This window comes from Saimiri boliviensis, chromosome 7, assembly GCF_048565385.1.
Source record: "Saimiri boliviensis isolate mSaiBol1 chromosome 7, mSaiBol1.pri, whole genome shotgun sequence".
NCBI lineage: Eukaryota > Metazoa > Chordata > Mammalia > Primates > Cebidae > Saimiri > Saimiri boliviensis.
Genome location: NC_133455.1, coordinates 51,285,387 through 51,300,901, shown reverse-complemented (window position 1 = coordinate 51,300,901; position 15,515 = coordinate 51,285,387). Strand labels below are relative to the sequence as shown.

Genomic DNA, 15,515 nt, shown 5'->3' with positions numbered 1-15,515 from the left:
ATTAGTTTGGGACTTTTCATAGGACAGCTCACTTCATAGGGATGAGTCAGATTTTGTTCTAAGTTAGGAGTCTAAGACTTTGAATCTAAGAACATATGAGGGTGCTTTTGAATATTCATTAAATAGAATTGTAGGATGGGTTGAGGCTAGGAAAACTAAAAGTTTCTAACATAACATGGTGTGTCTTCAGGACATTTCACATAAAGATGTCCAGTCAAGAGTAGGAAATGTGAATCTGGGCTCAAGAGTTACACATAAGGGGTTGAAGAAAGACACATGTAGGTCATTGGGTTGCAGGACTGGTGATTAAATCATGTGAGTGAGTGGGCTTTGCAAATTAACACGTATAGAATGGCAAAGGAAGGTAGTTATCTCTCTAGATTCCTCTTCCCTCCAGTGTACTTTAGAATTGAAATTGCTTTAAAGTTTGCATTACCAACAGACCTTTATGGCACTTCTTTTAACCTATATTATACATATTGGTTTTTATTTATTTACTTTTATAACAATGAATATTATCTGAGGTCTTAGAATAGATCTGATCCTTCTTTGGATCCACGGTAGCACTAACTTTAAAATTTGAGCCAGGCAGAGCCTCAGAATATTTGTTGAATGTTCTCTTGCTTCTTTGGTAAGTAAACATCTTGGATGCCTCCTTATTTGTACAATTCTTATTTCATTTTTCATAGGTATATTCAGGATTAATAGACCCTAAAACCTTAATGTTGAAATCCACAGAATATAAGTACAAGAAAAATGAACACACATGCTTTAATGAAGCATTTAGATATAAATATCATGTCATCATGTGATTCTCTGCCTCGATCCCTAATCTTCATGAAGAAAAATAATGTTGTGAGCTCATAAAACTGTTCTGCCTAAAAATGCTTGTTTCTCATAGACAAATATAAAATACACATAAGGCAATCTGTTCTTTGATTAGAATTTGTGTATATGTTTAGGGCATATTTGCATATCAACATTTGCCAACCCTGGATTTGTCAGATTGCTGTATGACAGGTTAATCTGTTAGCTGCTGTAAATATTCCAGCAACCACATCTGAGCTGCTTTGGATACATTTCTGTTTTGTTGTGGGTTTCTATTCTGTTTGGAGTGGGTGCCTCTATTTGAGATAGCTCAAAATACTACATGATAAAAGAATACCTCATCTGGATGAGATGTCCTTTCAGGTATGGGAGATTTAGTGATCATAATATTTATCTGGTTCAGTTTGATATCATAAACGGATAGTAATAACAAAAAAAAAAAAGGAAAAAAGTTGAGTGTCAAAGGAGAACAGGGGGAAAGAAACCAAAATGAAAAGAAAGCATGATAAGAAAGTGGTAGATAAAGCCGTTTGTCCTGGTGTGCCCTACTTAGGTAATTTATGTAGCTTTCATTTCTGTCTAAGTGACTTAATAATATTTCCTACCCTAGAAAAAACAGTGAAAGTCAAATAAAACACGGTAGTGAACTTTTTTTGTTTAATCTGTGGTATGCCCTTGCAGTTAAAGTGCTGACCTGGTTGCACCTTTGCCCCTTATCTCACAGTTGTTCAGATTGATTAAAAAAAAAAAAAAAAATTACATAGCTGCCAAAGTATCCTCCACAGACATAGTTTCAGAGTCTTCTGAAAGCCTATAACAAGGTATTTTATGTTTAATGAAATATCCCAAATGGAAACATTTCATGCCTTCTAAGAAGATTCCAGATTTACTAAATTCTACAAGTGTCAAGGATTTCTCCTGAATGAAGAGTATTTGTTAAAATAATTGTATCATTTACACATGTTTATACGCTCAACCGTTAACTCATTTCGATAGTTAACAAATGTATTAAATGCCTATTCTACACTAGAGACTCTGCTGAAGATACAAAGGTGTTGTCCTCACAGGGCTCAAAAGTGGTAGAGAAAGCACAGCACTAGGTGGAGACATCAGTTCTCTGATGAGGTTTCCAGGCATTGGGGGCTGTGAAAGAGCACCAGAGAGACTTTGATACAAACAGTAGGATGGCGGGAAGTTTCCCAGAAGACATGGTACTTCTGCAATGTCTTGAAGTACTCCTGGTGGAGACATTGAAGTTCATCAGGTTCAGAAAAGGGGTGGAGGCTTATTCTAGAAATAGGTGATACCATCTGTCTGACTACTATCAAACCAAGATTTATTGCTGATGCATTAGATTTTTTTAAACAATCAGAACCATTTCATTTTATTTATCTTATGGCTGCCATTGTTTGGTGATGGGTTTGTTTTCTCAAGTAAAATATTTATTTTCCCACTTTATTTTTTCTTAGCTTGTCAGGCTGAATTGATGCACACACAGATATATCCATACATACACATAAACATATACATATGTACACATACATGTATACATGCATATATTTACATGTGTATGTGAATAGACATTTTACATATGTAAATATGTATACATATATTTGCCTTGTATGATCATTTATTACAAAATAAATGATAGAAGGCCTTAATGTAGGAAATAGGAAGTTTTGTCATGTACTCCAAACTTTTCTGCTCTTAGTATTTTGAGATTTGCCTGTCAGATATTTAAAGACCATTAAAAAAGATGCAATTTTACAATGAATAATCCCAAATTCTTAATTTTACTGCACACGTCAGTCTTCCCTCCTTTTCTACAATACCTCTTATTGCAGTTGTATTTTTCTTTTTCAAGTTGTGGCAGCCAAAACTTCACAGGACATTTATACCAACATGTTTTATATTTACTTCAATGGCCCCATTTATGGGAATCTGTGATTTGACTTGTCTTCAGAAGTAGCTCAGTAAGCTGGCAGTGATAAAGAACTATCTGATAACTTTGTGGTCCCATTTCTGAGTAACTAATATTCAGCCTTTACTTTTACTTGCACTGATTGAATTTTTTAAGCCCCATAAACATTACAATTGTCCCCTCTCCCAAAAGACAGCACCGTCACAGTGTTTCCATTCCTATTTCTGAGATAGGATTTGCTTTTATGTCTTTATTCAGGGCTCAGAGTGCTAGTCCCATCTGGATCTTTTTCAAGTTCTCCAGAAATCTTTAAGAATTTTGACTGATCCTACCAAAAGATCAGAACAGCATATTAGCAGGTTACAGGGTTTTTCTTAGAATGTCTTAGATCATCGAATGACTTTACTTTTAAGGTAGAAAGAATATAAGTACATATAGAAGGTAATAATAGAGATTCAGAAGTCTAAAATGCATCAGGTTTGTGTTTTAGAGGTAAGCACTGGTATCGTGTAGTTTTACCCTATATTCAGATACACTGTAAAAGTGCTATTTTTAGTTTCCAACTAATTTTGCTTACAGTATAATGATTAATTTTTTGAGCATAATTTTTGTGTTTTCAGAGGCTGAATGGGGTTTCTCTTTTGCACTTTAATCATCCTTACCTGGAAAATGTGATTATAAACAGGAAACAAAAATGCTTTATCATTTTGTTTTTGTCACAAATTAATGTTTATGCTAAAAGAAATTATTTTGAAATGTAATCTTTGTGATTTTTATACTTTCAAACTCCTTATAAAAGATGAACCTGGAGAACATGAAGCTATGCAGTTCTTTTTCCTACACCATATCAAATACTCAGAAATTTGAAACTGTATTATCCAAGCATTTGCCGAGGCAAGACCAAATTGCAGATCTAGAGTCTAGATTAATAGATGGTAAAAAGAGGGTTGAGTGAAATTTGTATACTAATTCTTTAAAAAGCAAAAGTAAGTGGATATCAAAGACTAATGAAAAACATAAATTACAGTTTTTCTCTCTCTTCCTTCATTTTAATTGTTTTAAAGAGAATCTTTGATGGCACCTCTAATTATTTTGACATTTACGCCTTTTGGCTGATAGGAGCACAGGGTAAAATAAAAAGCAATAATTGCTAGAGCTAAGGAAAGAATATTGTTAATGACATATTAAATTTTAGTCTTTGCAACTTTAAATGCTTTTTCATGCATGGACTCATTTTTAAGTCTCATTTTTTTGGTCAGGTGGGTTTAAGTATTCACTAATTTACAGACAAAGTGACACTGGTAAACGTTGTTTGAAGAAGTGCTCATCTGAGAGGTAAATAGAAATTTGACAACTTATCCTTTAAATTTATCTTCCAGGTTTTACAACTGAATTATTATGCAGTTTTGTCTTCCTTTACCTTTTATTTCTTGTCATGATTTCTAGTCAATGCTTCTTACCCTCTATACCATATGGTGTAAACATTTACCTAGTTACAATATTTAGAGTTACTGATAAAATGGATTCTAAATGCAGGGGCATGTAGTATGGAGAGAAAATTTTAAGTGAAATTGTTACTGATATTAAGTATCTCCATCTGTCATAACACATGGACAGCATATTGTTTACAAAAAACCTACTTTTTCTAGTCTGTAAAATGAATAGTTTTTATGAAGTGTTTGCAAATTGATTAATATCAGATTCGTCAATCTGTTGAGCCATAGGAAAATATCTTCTCAGTAGAACAAACTAGCAAAGTGCAAGGAAGATAGGATAGAATACAGTGGGAAAGTAACTGTTTTCTTTACATGGGAAAGTGCATGTGTAAAGCCTACTGGCAGGAGGCTTAGGATTTCTAATGTTCCCGTGGAGATCAAGAGTGCCAGCTGCATGTTAAACATGTCATACAACCTAGAAAATAGCTCTTAAATACCAACAAAGCTGCATCTGATATTGGCTAAGAGACCAGGTGTTGTTATTGGTGAATAAAATAATGTTCTGCAGCTTGATACATATGTTTTATTAGTGGCACCCAAGGAGAGCAGCAATTTTGGTAACCAATGGAAAGTTGATTTCTGTTCATTGCCCTGATTTGCTATGTGTATTAAGGTGCAGAACTATGCCAAAAAGTGTAACTAATTGCACAGTTATTGGTTAGATTCATGTTTACTTTTTTATAAAAAGCAATTATCTTTTGCATAGAGCAGTTGTTGTCTAAAACATGCTTCAAAATACATGCGAGTGGAATATATCTTGTATCTTTTAGCAGGTGTTCACCTAATCATTTTGAGTATTCATGTGGTTAACTCTGATTGAGCCAATGATGATTAATATTTTAATGAAACAATAAATGAATGCAATTATTAACTTTACTATTACTGTTCTTATTTATGGTGACATTTATATCCAGTGTTCAAATACAAGTCTTGTATTGAGGTTAAATATATTCCCAGTGTTGGGGAAAGATACTGGAAACTGATTTGTGAAAACTGTACTACAGTAATATAATGATCCATGCTTTTCCCCAAAATGCAATATAAGAATCTTTTAATGTTAGATTCAACTAACTGGAATTCATCCCTAAGAGTTTTAGAATTCATAATTAAATAATTGCTCAGCTTTAAAATATGCTTGCATGATCCCCAGTGAAGCATTTTAATGACATTCCAGTTAGAAATGACTTTGTTTACTCTAAGCAGTCTGTTATTGTTTAATCATCTTAAGAAATACAGGTACTTATGTTAGTCTGTATTTGAGGCATATAACTACATTTTACCTTTCTGTGCACTAATTTTTGTTCTGGAAATACATCTGAAAATGTAGTGTTGATAATGTGTTACCATTAGAAAAGTTTGTATTGCCTATGATATTGTGAAATCACGTTTTCTTTAGAAGACTAATAATGTTATGTGAGAACAAATTCTCACGTAATGAGACAAATGGCACTAATGAGGACAAATTATTTTGTGTTGACTATTGAAAGACTCAAAAAAAATGATTCAAAGATAATTTTATAAAAGCCAAAGTAATTTGTAGCTAATATTAAAATACTTTAAATCAGGAACTTTTAAGGTGGATGCTATGAAGATAGTGTTTTCACACATTGTTTATTGATTTTAGCTTCACTTTTTCTCTCCTTAGGGTGTGGTTAGGCCCACTGGGGGATACGCCGTCATGCTAAACTGGTCAATGTCTTCTATATATGGACTTCAACCTGGAGAGGTAATCGTGGTTTTAAATTTACATTACATGACATTTCTCTGAATAAAATATGTGCATTTTATTATTTTATTTTTTAGGTGTGGTGGGCAGCTTCTGACTTAGGCTGGGTTGTTGGACATTCCTATATCTGCTATGGGCCTCTTCTTCATGGAAACACAACAGTCTTATATGAGGTAATACAGTAAAATTAATACCACATATAGATAATATTTATTTTATTAAAACTTTTCATGAAGCAGTCATGAATAGGATCAGAAAAAATTTGAGTGGGGACAGGGGAAGTTACTGTATCTTCTTCCAGCTAAAAATAGAATTCTGAAATAGAAAGGGATATGTAGGAAATATTAGCCAGTTATTTCAATTTTGTTGAACAGTGAGAATTAAATTCCAAAGAACATACAATAACCAGCTTTGTATCTATCCCTTACAGATTTTTAGAAAGTATTGGCAAACTGATACTGATTTTAGAGTCCTAGAAAATAGTAATCATAAAACAAGCAATGTAGATTCCCTTTTTTTGAGTTTTTATAAGATTAATGGATGTCCAAAGTCATGTTGTCTCAATTTTAACAATAATTTCCTTGGTTTCTAATAAAGCTCTCTGTATAAGGCATAGGTATATAGACTGACCAGATTTATAGCTGAATAAATAACTGTTTAAAAACTCAGATCCGTATATCAGTGTCACCTAGGAATACAATTTCTGTGTGTATAGGAAATTTCCTTCATATGCCTATACCATTTAACTTTATCAATGTCTTACATAAATACTTAGAATGCATACCTATCAGATCTGTAGAAGATCAAAATTTTGGAGGGATAACTGATATGGTAGTTTGCTAAATTATTCAAAATGACCTTGGACTTTTGGGACAAATTTAACAAGATAGAAAAAAACATAAATCTTTACAGTCTTATATTTAGATTAAAAAATACAGAAATCAAAAAGGGAAAACTCGGGTTGGTTGCAGTTTATGTAGCTAAATCTCTGGGTATTAAAATGTCCATAACTTAAACATAAGCTGTTGGTAGAACTGCTATTTAAAAAATACTCACCATGTGCAGTGATATAATCTTACTTTCCTCTTCCACATTTGAAAATTTGTATTCAGTTTAACCGAAAGGGAAAAAAAAAATCATGAACTTCCTAGAAAGTATCTTTGAAAGAGGGGAATAGCATAAAAATAATGTATACAAGAAAGTGGTGGGCTGGGCGTGGTGGCTCACGCCTGTAATCCCAGCACTTTGGGATGCCGAGGAGGGTGGACCACTTGAGGTCAGGAGTTTGAGAGCAGCCTGGCCAACATGGTGAAACCCGGTCTCTACTAAAAATACAAAAATTAGCCAGGCATGGTGGTGCATGCCGGTAATCCTAGCTACTCAGGAGGCCGAGGCAGGAGAATCACTTGGATCCAGGAAGCAGAAGTTGCAGTGAGCCAAGCTCATGCCACTGAACTCCAGCCTGGGTGACAGAGTGAGACTCCATCTCAAAAGAAAAAAAATAGGTGAAGGAATTAGGAATGGATAGTCTGACAAACAAATAATACACTTAATGAGCAAATACTATATTTTGATATTTAAAAAGTTGCTACATATAAAGTATGTAGTCTTGTAATGCGGAGTGACACAGAGTTATATTTTGGGAATAACAGAGACAAATTTAGATGGTTGGCAGTAGAACAAACAGACAACTTCTCAAATATAAGGCTCTCTTTCACATAAGTGTTCTGTCAATACCAGACAAGGATTGTGAAGTAGAGAATTTTATATGTTGGGTGTGGAGAATAGTATTATATGATTTTAAGTTAATTTGCACTCTTAAAATTCTGAAAGTCAATGAATTTGAAAACACAAGAGGCTCTTCTCAATCTTTCCGGAATACTCCAGGCCTCGTCATCACTTAAAGACCATTTGTGTTCTCTCATTTTTAACTGGCTGGTTTTCTGTCTCTGAATGCTAAGAAATATTAAGGTAGACTTTGACATAAGTATTAAAGCATCATATACTACTCTACATCTTTTACATCATGGTTTTATGTCTTGCAGACTTGTATGCATTTTGGAATTCATATTCTATTCTACAACTTTTATATAGTGCTTTTATGTCTTGCAGACTGGATATGCATTTAGGTATTCTTAATAATTAAAACAATCTTGACAAATAATTTCATACCATTTTCTCTGCAATATAATGTTTTTTATTAAAATAATTTCTCTTGAAATAAAATATCAACACTGAATAGTTATATTGAATTGTGGTACTGCTTACACAAATATGACAAAGCCAAAGGCACCAACATATTTATGGTTATAATTTTCAAGCTGTTTTAGAATTGACATACACAAATATTTTGTGCTTTTTACCATGGGCTTTTATTATTTCTCAAGTCTATTTAAAACATGATATTAACACTATGATGGAGGGTTGTTTCTGTGTTGGAATGTTTTGCTCAAGAAGAGTATAGATGCTCTATAAATATTTGTTGTGTGAATAATTGAATGAAATTAGCTACAATTTAAAACCTTTTCTCTGCACTCTGACTTGTTTTCTACAACTTATAAAAGAGGCTTTATAAGTTGTAAATGTCTTTAACTTTCTCTGATCACAAAGCAAAGTCTTTTAGACCTTTGCTCACTTCTAGCTATGCCATCCGTATTTTCTTCTACTCTAAGTCCCTTGAAAAAATATCCTGCCCACATTCCTGAACCTCATATTCTTCAATTACTCCTCATCTCACCATAGTTTGATTTATGTTCACATCAGTTCATAGAAGCTACTGTAGCAGAGGTCACCAGTTTCTTCGTAAGTGACAAAGTCAAAGGGCCTTCTTTAATCTGATTTTATTTTTTCTCTTACTGGAGTTCAGGCCTGCTGACCATTCTCCCTCTCTCTTGAGCTCCATGGTCCTTTGCTAATATTCATGCTGTTTCTTTTACCTGATGTGAGTTCCCTCCTCTCTTTCCTTTCTTGGTTAACTCCTACTCTCTTTGTAGACTCTGCTTAGATGTTATCATCTCTTGAAAGTTTCTTCTCGGGATCTTGGTCTGTGTGTAGTGCCCCTTTCTGTGGTCCTGCTGCTTTCAAGCCTGTCTGTCACTGAGCTGGCCACACTGTACTGAAATGATCTGTTTACATCTAGAAGAGGGGAAGAGGATAAAAGCCAGTTACACAGCATAGTGCATAGCACATACCACACAATTAATAAATACTTGTAGAACTGAATTAAACTCTACTCCTCATTTTCTTCCATCGATCCTGACAGCTTGTTCTTCTTTTCTTCTGTTTCTTTCACTTTGGTCCTAAACATTAGAGTTTAGCTGGATCATAGTCTTAGCTCCATTATCTTATTCTGCTTATGTTTCCTGGATGATCTCCAAGTAGTTATATTTGAGGATCGTTTATTAAATCATGGCTCCTAAATCTCCTGTTTACATCTGACTTTCCTGCTGAGCGCTAACTTATTGTTAGACATCTCTGATTAGTCTGTACACATCTTATGCTCAACATGAAATAAACTGAGTTCTGTATCTTTACCCTACCCTGCAAACCATGTTTTCTTCAGTGCACTCTGTTTCTGTTAATGCTACCTTCATTCATGCAGTAATCCAAACTGAGAATCTGCAAGTGATTCTTGAGTTCATTTTTCTTAACTCTCACACTCCACTGGTCTTTATATTTTGTTGAATCTACTTATTTAGTACTTATCAAAAGTGTCCTCTCTTTTCCATGCATCTTGACATGTATTCAAGGCATATTATATGAAGCTGAATATGATACTCATATTCACAATTATGAATACACAAGCTCATACACAAATATGTTGACTGATGTCCATTTTACATTTTGGCTTCTCTTTTGATTTGTGCCTATACATTTCAGTTACATATTTTAGGTTATCATTAGATACACTCCTCTCCTAATATTGATAAAGCAACAGACAGAAAATCAGCAAAGATGTAGAAAAACTTGACATCATCAACCAACAAGATTTAATTGACATAGAATACTATTCTCGACAGCATCAGAATATGCATTCTTTTTAAATGCCCACAGAATAATTACCAAGATAAACGAAAACCTGGGCCACAGAACAAACTTCAACTAATTTAAAAATATTTGAGTATTTGAACTCACGTGAAGTCTATTTTAAGACCACAATATTTTCAAACTAAAAATTAATTATACTTATCAGGAAAGTCTCCAAACAGTTGAAATCTAATCAATATACTTCTAAATAAATAATCCATAGGTCAAATAGGAAAATCCAGGAAAACACACACAAACACACACACACACACACACACACACACACACACACACACACCCCTCTGTGTATATATCTTAAACTGATTGAAAAAGAAAGTAGATCATATACAATTTTGGGGGACACAGCTAAAGTAGTGCTGAGAGTGAAATTTATAGCACTAAATGGATACATTAGAAAAGAGAAAAACTCTCAAATCAATAATATAAGCTCCTATATCAAGAACCTAGGATAAGAGGTGCAAAATATACCTAAAACCAGGAAGGAATAATAAGAGCAGAAATCAGTATCATTGAAAACATAAAAACAGAGAAAATCAGCGAAACACAGAGCTAGTTCTTTGAAAAGATACATAAAAATGGACAAACATCTACAAGACTGACCAAAAAAAAGACAGAAGTCACAAATTACCAATACCGCACATGAAACAGGAGATATCATTAAAGACCCTGCAGCCATAAAAAGGATAATAAGGGAATACTATGAGAAACTCAACACATATAAATTTGACAACATAGATAAAGATGCAATGGACTAATGCCTCAAAAACCATAAACAAATAAGAAATAAATTACTCGAATAGCCTTATTACTATTAAGAAAATCCAATACGTAATTAAGTAGACTCCCAATAAGAAATCTCCAGACACAGATGTTTTACTGGAAAGTTCTACCAACGTTTAAAATAGAAGAGGAGTCGGGGTAGTTGGTATTTCTGTATTCCATGTGCCATCTACCAATGTTTAAAGGAGAATGAACACCATTTCTGCACAATCTCTTTCAGAAAATAGAAGCGGGGGGAACACTTTCCTATTCATTTAAGGAAGCTCCTATTGCCCTAATAACAAGTCAAATACAGAAAAAATAGTACTATAAGTGAATGTCCTTCATAAACACATAGATACAAGAATTCTTGACAAAATACTAGCAAATATTTTGAATTCAACAATTCAACAACATGTAAAAAGAATTATACACTGTGACCAAGTGGAATTTATTCCAGAGCTATAAGCCTGCTTCAATATCTCAAAATTAATCAAAGTAATCTACCATATTAATAGGCTAAAGAAAAATTATATAATCAATTGATGTAGAAAAAATTGTTTCATGAATTCAACATTTATTCATAATGAAGAACTACCCAAAAACTAGTAATTGAAAGAAACTTCCTCACAAAGAATGCCTATGAAAAAACCTGCTGCTAATATCATACCTAATGATAAAAACCTGATTGTTTTTCCCTGTTGTTCAGAAACAAGGCAAGGATTTCCACTTTCACCCTCTATTCAACATAGTTGTAGAAGTTCTAGCTAGTTTAATAAAGGAGTATAGGAAAACAAAAGGCATACACACCAGAAGGGAAGAAATAAAGTTGTCTTTATTTGCCAATGACATGGTCATTTGCATAGAAAATTACAGAATACACACACACACACACACACACACACACACACACCCCATAACTAATAAGTGAGTTTAATCCAGTCTCAGGATACAAGATAAATGTGAATATTCATTATGTTTCTATATATCAGCAATGGCCACATATGGGCATAAAGGGCATCATGAAGGATCCTTGTGGAGATGAACTGGTTTGTATCTTGACTGTATCAATATCCTGATTGTAATAACAGATTATAGTTTTGCACTTGATACCCCTGGGGAAAACTAGGTAAAGATTATGTGATATATCTCTGTATTTCTTACAACTGCATATAAATCTGCTTATTTTCTTGAAAATTACCACATTTTCAAACAAATTTGTAAAACTAACTCATTAAAACAAACAACAAGATCAAAAATATTTAATCCCTTATCTCCTGGCAGCTACAACATTCTCTCTTTCAGGGCTGGTCTGGTCTACAATCTATAGCCCTAACAGCAATTGGAGAATATTGCAGAGTAAGTTCCGTATCTTAATCAGGAACTTACTCTGCAGTCCTCTCCAGTTGCTGTCACCATCATTCCATAGCTACAGCTTTTCCTAGTATTCCCAGTCATCTCTACTTTCCAAAGCCAATGGCCATTTTCCATCTTCATTGTACTTCTCAGCATCTGAAAGTGTTGGCCATTTGCTTCATCCTAATCATTCTCTTTCCTTCTAAGGTACAACAAGCTCCTGTCTAATGTGTAACATGCTTCTGTTTCCCTGCAGTTATTCTTATGCTAATTCCTGCCCCAGGAACATTGCCTGAAATATATGCCACTTGTCTGTTAGATCTCAGCTGGTGTCACTTCCTCAGGGAAGCCTTCCTTGACCTCCCTGATTAGGCCAAATCCCTTTATCATAGACTTTTGGCATACTGCATTTTCCCTTGGTGGTTTGTATAAAAGTTTCAGATTCATATTAGTCTTTGGGCTCCTTTGATGTGCTTGTTTGCCTCTCTTTTCTCTAACTCTACTAGGAAAGGAGTCATCTGTGGTTTTGTCCACCATCAATTCTTAGCTCCTTGCCTTAATTATACATATTCAGCATTTAATACATATTTGTTAAATAAATGCTCAGATGATATCAGAAAAATCATTGATTTATAGGTAAAGTTTTTTTTCCATCAGTAAGAATGATTTAATTTTTCTCTTTTACAACAGGACTACATGAACAACTTATGTAAGACAGGCTATATGTTTTATAGACAGATATTTGATTTTATCAATGGAATTGGACATATTTAAATACGGAACACCTGTCCAGCTCAGTCAGTGAAGTATGAGATATTTAAAGTATGTAATTCTGGAAGGAATATTGGATCAGTTAGAATACTGAAACCAATTCTGAATAATTTAGTCTTTACTTTTGAGAGGAAGAAAATGAATGGTACTTCTTTAGAAATCTACATTGATTCCAATAGATCTAACCCTAACCATGTATGAACAAGAATAGATATTGGGTAGGATGGTTTTGCCAGAGAGAAGAGATAAAACACAAGCAATCTTTTCACCTAAGAATGCAATATATAAACAAATTTAGCAGCCTTCTGCCTATGCACATGCATGTCTGTGTGCTGGCAAATGGTGATTATACAGAGATATGCTTCCTAGCCTCTCTCTTCTCTTCAGTATTTCTCCCCTTTACCAGACTGTCATCTGCAGAATCAAAATCCAACACTGTTTCTTCAGGGAAAATCAGTCTTTCTGAGTCCTGCCTTTCTCCTTATCTTTGCTGTGTATCAGTGTGCAAAAGTGTATGTTATGCATATATTTCAATTTCATAACACAGTAAGCCCAGGCTTCCACAATGTCAGTGGTGTGGTTAAGCAAGAAATGAGATTGCTGTTCCTTGGCTAGGGTATTACATAGGTCTGAAATGGAATGTTAGTAGTTACTGTTTCTCCTTAAATCTGACTTGAGAGTAAGCCATAAGCCAGTTGGTATAATGGGTCTTGATATAGCAGTTGTCATTTTTATGCAATAACAGTTTTTTTTTTTCCCAGTCAAGGAGTATAAGTTTGCTCTTGTTTTACATGTGTTTGCATTTCACCTATTGTATACATTACAGCAGCAAGCCTTTTCAATACATTCTTCAGTATATTCACAAGATTAGTCAGGTCAGATGGCCATTTGTTAATAATTCAATAATTAACTTTGAAGGTATATGTTATACTCTGCCTTTTCAGGCAATAAATTTAATTAGAGAAAGTTGAGGATTTAAAATTATGAATTGTGGTACGAGAATATGGTCACTGGACTAGAAATATTAATATCTGTGTTGTTATCTTGCTCTACCTTTCTGTACCTATATGACTTAAGCAAATTAATTAAACCTCTTTGGAAATTCATTTTTTAATCATTAAAATGAGAGGGTTGACACATACTCTCTCAGTTTTCACTTCTGTGACTCTTCACTTTGATTGATTTTCTTTAGTAAATATATTATTTTAACTTACTTTTTAACTCTGGAATTTATTTCAATTTCTTTTCATAGTTAGGGAATGTTAATTCTTCAAATATATTATTGAGGAAAATTTTCACTTTAAATTAGTGAAAGCTTTTAGTATTTGAGAGGAAGTGTACTAGTTAAGGCTGCAATGGTAGATTTCTGACACTTCTATTTATCAATCGTTTGGCCTCAAACAAGCTGCTTTGCTGCTTTCTGCCTTAGTTTCTTCAACTATAAATTTCAGTAGTAATAATATCTATGGCATCCAATTGGTTAATCTGTGAAAAAAAATCTTTAGAATAATTCTCAGGATATAAAGATATAATTATTCAAAAATACAAATGTATTATTTCCCAGAATAGAATTCTAACATATAAACACTAATCATTAATTCCCCTGTAATCCAGTCACTTTAATTCTTGAATATTACTCCACATTTCTTCTTTCAAAGTCCGTTTGTCCTCATACATGGAAGAAGTCAAATCAGAGCACTGGAGGCTGCTCCATTTGGAGCCCATTAATTCTCTTCTGAGCACTAAGAAAGAAATCAGCAGAGAGGGATCTGTCGATTCAGCTACTACCAATTATGAAGAATGAGCAGAAGATGTAGAAAAAAAACAGTGGTCTCTCCCCTTTCAGATCTATCCTTTAAGCATAGGATGTGTGACTTAAAAGTTAACTCAAATGCTTTAATCCGTGAATAACACAGAGAATTTTATGGCTTGCCATTACCAAGAATTTTAATATTTCACTTCTATTTTTTTGATGGGCATTATCATTACTAGTTTTTCAACTTTGAATAAATGTTTAAAAACTGTATGTTATTCAGCTTGATAATCTCTATTGAATGCTCTTTCCTTAAATTTGCAGACAGAAGGGAGAGTTTAGATAATCCTAATATCACAAGATCCTTGAGGTGTTGCTTTTCCAACCAGAAGCCTCTGCAGCTGTTGGTGTCTTTGTCAGAGTTTTACTTGAGCCTGCTGTGCTGACTCTGCCCACTTGTCCTGGCAGGCTGTGCTCAGCTTGTCCTACTGGCCTGGATCCCATACCCGCCAAGGGCAAGTCAGGCACAAAGTGATGAGGGGTATGTCAGTGAGCAAGCATGGGGTCCAGCCATTGTACACAGCCAGGCACACTGGCTGTTGAGGCTGGGCGGGCAGCTTCAGGAGCCACTATGGACCTGTGTCTAGACAAGAGGGATGTGGTGGTGCATAGAAGCTTGGAGACTCCAGAAACTGCAGAGCCCCAAAGAGGGTGTCACAGCCTTGGCTTGGGGAGCCCCCAAGTCTGGGTTGCCCAAGGGGGCACAGCTCTTCTCTCCTTCTTATTACCTGCAACATGGCAATTGGATACAGGGGCCCGTGTTTCATCTGTTTGTGCTATAGCTCTTTCAGTCCAGTC

General features: G+C 34.4%; 1 protein-coding gene across 2 annotated transcripts in view; it reads left to right on the top strand.

Annotated features, from left to right (window-relative positions):
- The window catches only part of ACSS3 (acyl-CoA synthetase short chain family member 3), a 175,008-nt gene that overhangs the window by 61,460 nt on the left and 98,033 nt on the right, over positions 1-15,515 (top strand). For both annotated transcript variants that reach the window (XR_012518404.1, XM_003927836.4), the window contains exons 6-7: positions 5,891-5,971; positions 6,049-6,144. Coding sequence is in view for 1 of the 2 variants with exons in the window: in XM_003927836.4 (XP_003927885.3) it covers positions 5,891-5,971; positions 6,049-6,144 (177 nt within the window). In the remaining variant the exon portion in view is untranslated. The remainder of the gene's footprint in view (positions 1-5,890; positions 5,972-6,048; positions 6,145-15,515) is intronic.